This window comes from Cupressus sempervirens, chromosome 9, assembly GCF_028749045.1.
Source record: "Cupressus sempervirens isolate cs-2001-9-10 chromosome 9, ASM2874904v1, whole genome shotgun sequence".
NCBI classification, from domain to species: domain Eukaryota; kingdom Viridiplantae; phylum Streptophyta; class Pinopsida; order Cupressales; family Cupressaceae; genus Cupressus; species Cupressus sempervirens.
In genome coordinates, this window is record NC_143126.1 from 689,603,838 (window position 1) to 689,610,746 (window position 6,909).

Below are 6,909 nucleotides of genomic sequence, written 5' to 3' on the forward strand. Positions count from 1 at the left end.
ATTTTCCAATAGTTTGAGGTCAAAAAGATTCCTTCCCAACTCCTCCATGGACCCACACCCATCAGTCATGCCCTCCAAATCTTTGTGCAAGGTCAACACCATCTGTAGATCAAGGCAGGGTAGAGGGTTCGGAGGCTCGAAGCCCACCATGGACAAAACAATTTCAAGATTCAAACTTCAAAGGAGCGGCAACTTGCAAAGCACAAACATAGTAAAAATTAACTATGTTATGTTTTTTTATCATCAATTCATTGCAAAAGTGGTGTTACTTTATTTTAGATATTATTTATTGATTAAAATATTTTATTTTTAGAAGTGTAGTACTATTATGAAATTAAGATGAGTTTCTTTGGTACAATTAAATTAGAAATCACCTATGAAAAATCAAGAATCATTGTTTAGATGTCTATTTATTTAGCTACTAATTCAATGCTAAAAGCTAACTATAAAAGGCAATGAATCCTTTGCAACATAGTACCTCTCTCACACAGAGATGTTATTTTTTAATTTGAAGAGCTCTACATTTAACTAGATATTTTAACCAACTAAATAAATTTTTAAATAGATCTTTTTCAGATTCACTATTACAATGTTTTCTTGCAACTTTGACAAGAATTTCAATTAGATATTTGAAAGCAAAAGCCTATCTTATTTTTTCTGACATATATTTATTACAGTTTTTTCTTGCATCTTTGACAAGAATTTCAATTAGATATTTGAAAGCAAAAGCCTGTCTTATTTTTCCTGACATATATTTTTTCTTCCAACTTTGACAAGAGTTTCATTTAAATATTTTGAAAACAAAAGATTGTCTTATTTTTCTCACATACATATCCAATTATATTTGAAATGAAATAACAAAATGTATTTTTATTACATTTACAACTAATTAACTCTAATAATTTGAATCACAAATTTTCCATTTCAAAATCTGGTAATTCAATTTCATCTGTAATTATGATGATATGTCAATATCCTATGTCATGGACTCTGTGGGCTACCAGAATGCACCCACACCAGGATATTTTATAAAAACTTAACAAAATAGATCTGAAAAAACAAAGCTTCTTGAGAGCATCAACATTGACAACTTTTATTTATATAAATATCCATCACACCAACATTTATCATCATTCTGATGTGAATGAATTGACAGAATGTGAATAACATAAATATATCAAGCAGCCATTAAAAGCTTGATCAAAAGTATGCACCTCCACATAAATAATAAAATACTAGTTTTCCAACCTTCCCCATTCGATGAGCCTACTGATTCTAAACTGGTGTGTAAGGTTACTAAATCGAACAACTAAAACTAATTAGTAAAGTAATGTGACTAATCAGTAAAGTAATGTGAAAATTGAGTCCAAAATGAACTCGATCGGAACTTTCATTCACTCCCTCCTACTTAGATGACCCATTGACAACTACTGATTTCTCCTTCTGAACCATGTTAAGTTCATCCCAAGCCTCAATCCAAGTGACCATGGCATCTGCCAGCTTCACAAAATATGGATCTACTTCTGCAAGCTTCTCTTTGACTTGTTTTGAGAGCTCAATGTAGCATTGCTGAACAGAGGTACAGTCTTTGGGAAGAGTAGCTGATTGGAAAAACGGAATTATCTCCTCCTGCCAGAATATTCCATTGTATTCTTTCTTCAAGTTCACAAATGGGTTGCTCGCTTTGCTGTGCCAAATGTATGGCAATCCAGTCTTCACTCCCAGCCCCAAATGGTCACAAATCACCTGCAACCAAACCAAAAGATTCAAAAATTGGAAGATGAAATCAAGTAATGAATGCAAGAGAATGATGATAATTCAACATTTGGTGAAGGTTTTGCAAATGGGGTTGTAAGCTTTGGGTTTAACCATGGAGGAAACTCCGTAGTTAAGCGCGCTCAGGCTGGAGTAGTACTGGGATGGGTGACCTCCTGGGAAGTCCCGATGCTTCACCCCCGTGAGCATCACCTAGATCCAATGAGTGTTAAGTGTTCTATTTATTCTCATGAGAGATGGATTCATGTTGAATCACTACTCATAAAACATGAGTCAATGAGTTTGACTCAAAAATCACAGAGTTAAATCCTGATAGCAATATCACGATAATTCAACTACTAAAAAGTAAATAAAAAGCAAATATTTGTATCTGAATTTAATTGTGTTTTTTAAGTATTAATGTTTTAGTATTAATACAGTTTTGGTACTCTTTTTTTTTGATGATGCATCACAGAGGGTGATTTGAAACATTGATGCTAAAAAGTAAAAACGCATACAATCATATTAAAAACAAACAAACTGATGAATTGTAAAAATCTAATAATATTAACGAAAAAAAATATAGTTTTGAAGTCTCAAACCTTGACACACCATCCTGCCCACATGTCATCATATCGACCAATGGGCTGGCCATCGCCCATCAGACCAAAATACATTGCAGGGCCAATCAACTCACGGTCAAAGGCCAAATTCATGCCACACATTGGAAACAATGTGCCCTTCGGAATTGTAAGAACTGCATCCACAAACCTACAGAGAACCACAGACACTATAAGAAGCTTATATCATGACATAAATTCATAAAAAACTAAAATTAAGATCTAAAGTAAGAAAATGCCCAAAACTAGATCTTTGACAAGAACTGCAGATCTCGCTTGAAAATGGTTATGATCATAGATTTGGGTTAACTGAGATATTGGGTATATTGATGATCCTATTTATTTTCTTAGCTTTCTAAATTTGTCAATCTCAAGTCATCCCACAAGCCTATTGAAAATCATTGCCAATGGTAATCAGCAATTTTGGATGGTGGGTAACAAGAATAGATTTCAAATATTAAACATTGGACAGTTTAAACATTATACACTAAAGCTTTATTTTTAAACTAAAGTGTTAAAATCAAAATTAGTTATAAAACATACCTGGTGTTGCGCTCCATAGGTTTGACGAGCTGAGTGGGAGCATCGTAATCAGGGATGTTAAGCCAGAGTCCATGAGAGACAGCAGTGGGTGTGCCATGTCTCATACTGAAAGGATATCCACGAACAAAATCTGTCCCTTCCCTGTATGGATCATACAATGTATTGAAGAAAAATGGCGTTGATGGGCATAACAGATTCTTTATGTGCTGCTCCAGAGCATTTATGTCCTTCCCTGACGGATCCTTGGCAACCTGCAGTGCCCAATTTATATTAATATGACTATGATGACAACTTCCAACGTGTGATCAACAAAATAGTATTCGGCACATTCAAAAGTAATTGCTTAAATCTGTTAATTTGGTATAGCTGGGCTATTGCTATCAGATCTATGCATTTAATGTTTTCACATAGATGAATCAGATCTATACATGTTATTTTAGTTCATCAGATCTACTTTTTGCAACATTTTTTTGGTTAGGGGTCGTATAATTCCTGCGGGATCTCCTATTTCTCCAAGGCAATTGATAATAATTGGGGGATCCAGAAAAGAAATTCAATACATCATTTGAGAAAGCCAAACTTACAACTTTCTAATACAGAAGTCACAGTTATGCAACTCCTGTTACAGAAAAAACATCAATGATGTACAGTATTTTTAAAAAGTAAAGGGCGTCAATCACTTGAATTTGCAGATATTTGAAAAAAAAAACAGAGGAGCTGTCCAACAACCCATTTCAAATCAGAAAAAGGCGGGCCAGTCTATTGATTGAGAAATAATCAAAAATAGGAAAAGGGATGTGAGCTCACCCACCACTATATTTAAATGTATGGCAAACCTGTCGGATTGCCATTATTTGATAACAGAAAGACATAGACAGAATGCCGTGTAGAATGCCCACATTTTGACTGATTACAAATGGACAGGAGTTAAACCTTTATGGTTGATAACCCAAATCGATCTAATATGATTCATATCATGGAAAGACAAAATTGAATCTGAACACTGAGACAGACATTAAAAGGGCATTTATCATCCAGATCTACTACTAATCATACTGCAAACAAACTTTTTAAGTGATGTCAGATTTAAGGAGGGTTATCAGTAACCAGATGACTAACTAATATCAACCATTCAATCATAACCTTCAGGAAAACAAACTAATACTTACAAAGCAATCATCATCAATTGTGTAAATGTACTTCTTCTTGGAGATCATGTAGCCAAAGCAACGGCAAGCGCTGTCCTTGAAGGAGATGCAGGAGGCCTTGGGTCCGAGGATCCTGTTAATATCATTGCGATTGTAGAGCTCATAATCGAAACCCTCGGGCACTTTGATGGTCTTGGAGGGATCTCCATCCTGGACTATGATGAGATGGTATTGCTCAAAAAATGGCCTCCACATCTCAAGAAAATCCAGGTTCCTAATGGTGGGTATCACAATATCCAGCTCATCCTTGAGCATGGGGGTTGGGGAAGGGCCTGCCATTATTCAGTCCACAGAAACTACTGCGAAAAATTTCTGCTCGGCCTCGCTCCAGAGAAGGGGGAAATTCTCAATCCCAGGTTTGAGGTCAAAAGTGGGGGCTCTGGAATACATATGAGAAGTTTCTAACCTTATTATGTCATGCAACGCGCCTGTCGGCTCTTCCCTTCCCTGAATTAGCTCCATATCGTATGGCTTAACCGTTGGCTTGAAATGACACGTGTAGGAGGATTAATGGAATTCAAGTTTGGGATTTTTGGCAAATTCAAATACGTTTGTTAATGGGATGTGGAAGGAAGAAAATTATGCAGGAACGTGAGGGCGCGTGTACGATGCCACCACACTCCCATGTCTGTACGGTTGACTGTCAGTGACAGGGTGGAGAGTGTGATTTAACTTTGGTGGTATCCCATATGTTGGAATATAATTAGCACTCAGCAAAATTGTGAAAGAAAAAAAATGTGACAAAATAATTTTGGAATTTTGCTTTTGAAAATAGGAGTGTTGGGCGATTGGATCTTTGGTGTGAGTTTGAAAAAAAGGAGTGTTGGGTGATTGGGTTTTTGGTTTGTTAGAGATTTGGAATAGGGGAAAAGATGGGGGGTCTAAGGTTGCAATCTTATGGTAGGGGCTTCACAAAAAAATTGAATGGATGGTGCTGTTTTCTTGAGAAATATTTTGAAAATGGTTATTTCGTGAATTTATAAAGTGCCCTAGTGTACTTTGACGTGAAGGTCTAAGCTTCAAATTTGAATGAAGTTTTTAGCTTATGAATTTTCCTTCTAAAATTTTATTCGAGGAGGAATTTAAATTTTAGATATATTTTCCTAACTGCTGGAGCTAATTCTAGCCCCATTAAATTTTTTTTGTGCTCAAATAAGCAACCCTATACTATAGGGGCTCCTATTGTCTTCGAGAAGATTCTAAATGATCGTGTAGCAATTTGTTTTCTTCTTCATAGGACCTCGTCTTCCTTTAAAATAGAAGCTTGAGCCCATCCATGGGACCCCTGACCCCCACCTAATAGTGATGATGGTAGAAGGACAAAATTGGTCATTTTGTGTAGTTCAAAAGTGTTATGTCAATAATGTGATTATGGCATGGATGCACCCAATTAGTAAAGTTGAATAGGGGAAAGGAGCTCATGCCAATAAAGATATCCACAAATGTGATGCCACAACAATGCACCCAACTAGTGAAGTTGAATAAGGGAAGGGAGTCGGTCCAATAGTGGGCATGGTAGTAGGACAAAATTAGCTCTTTGGTGGAGCACAAAATGTGCCATGTCAATTTTTACCCCAAAAAGATATCCAATATAATATGATGCCACATTACTCATTGATAAACATGACTTGGTGCACAACTATGTGTTTTGCTTTTCTTAGGACCATTTTGGAGAAATGAGAAAAAATGCATGTTGATATGTCATCGTTTGTGATATTTCTATCAAGATTCAATTATGTAGTTTGACTTTTGTAACTATATAGTTGAATGGAAGATCACAATTTGACTTGTTATGGAAAACACCTCCTACTTATTGATATGGCATCATATTTGACCATTTAAACTTGAAATCATTGTTTTAAATAAGGAACTTGACAAGTAAGTAATCGTATGATGGTAAGAGTGATTTGAAATATTTGTAGAAAATATTGGAAGGTGTGAATTTTTAAATGTGCCCCCAAGGATCAAGTTTTTTCTAGTGCATAATACATATAAATAAAAGTTGAGGTAGTATCATGGCCTAAGCAACTTGGGCAAATCAAATAACTCCAACTCTTTGACTCTTAAACATGAAGATGTTTCAACTTATGACTTGTGCTTCCATATAGGCTAGCTAGATGATTATAGATTTGATAAAAGCTTTGCAACCAAAAAAAATGAGTTATTTACATAATTGTAAGATTTTTATATAGGGGAAAGACTCAGTATTTGAACACGTTCTTGGTTGTGATAGGAATTGTTGATTTGATACCTATACTTATTGATTCAATATCTATACTTATTAATTTAAACTCCAATTCTTTGGGCAACATTGCACCTATGATTGTGAGTTTAAATTTGTTGATACAATGATGACTACCCATAATTGAATGAAATGTACCCTTATTTGTAAAAAGTAAAAAATGATGCGATGTCATATCAACTATGCAAGTATGGATATCCTTTTTGTACAGTCATTGGTCTCACTTTTTATTTGGGTTATTTTGGACAAGTTGAAAAAAATCAAATTGCATCATAACTAATGATGTGGACTTGAAACCTTCATAATAAGCAGATGACTTGCCAAGTAAGTTGTAAAAATTGAGAGTTTATTATATTAAATAATGTGTTAATGTTTTTGACAATATTATGTTTTTTCCAATTAAGTTCTTAAAAATTGGGTCTAGTTAAGTTATCCTTTGTAGAACTAATGGTCTTTGGCAAACAATTTCATACATCTTAGTAACATTGTTTGTTGATGTGGCATCATATTGGACCATGTGGACTTGAAACTAGATTTTTTA

General features: G+C 35.0%; 1 protein-coding gene across 1 annotated transcript; it reads right to left on the reverse strand.

Moving 5' to 3' along the window:
* Nucleotides 1-1,065: 1,065 nt before the first annotated feature.
* LOC149540598 (putative UDP-arabinopyranose mutase 1) lies at nt 1,066-4,486 on the reverse strand. The gene is made up of 4 exons (XM_089801695.1): nt 4,088-4,486; nt 2,919-3,169; nt 2,358-2,526; nt 1,066-1,746 (listed from the first exon to the last, which is right to left on the reverse strand). Exons 1-4 carry the CDS (start codon nt 4,403-4,405, stop codon nt 1,405-1,407), a joined length of 1,080 nt encoding a protein of 359 aa, XP_089657821.1. The 5' UTR covers nt 4,406-4,486; the 3' UTR covers nt 1,066-1,404.
* Nucleotides 4,487-6,909: the final 2,423 nt, after the last annotated feature.

Coding starts and splice junctions, on each gene's coding strand:
- LOC149540598 (XM_089801695.1), bottom strand. CDS start 4,405: ATGGCAGGCCCTTCCCCAACCCCCATGCTCAAGGATGAGCTGGATATT. Junction 3,170..4,087: donor CAATTGATGATGATTGCTTT/GTAAGTATTAGT, acceptor TGGGCACTGCAG/GTTGCCAAGGATCCGTCAGG. Junction 2,527..2,918: donor CCTATGGAGCGCAACACCAG/GTATGTTTTATA, acceptor GGTTCTCTGTAG/GTTTGTGGATGCAGTTCTTA.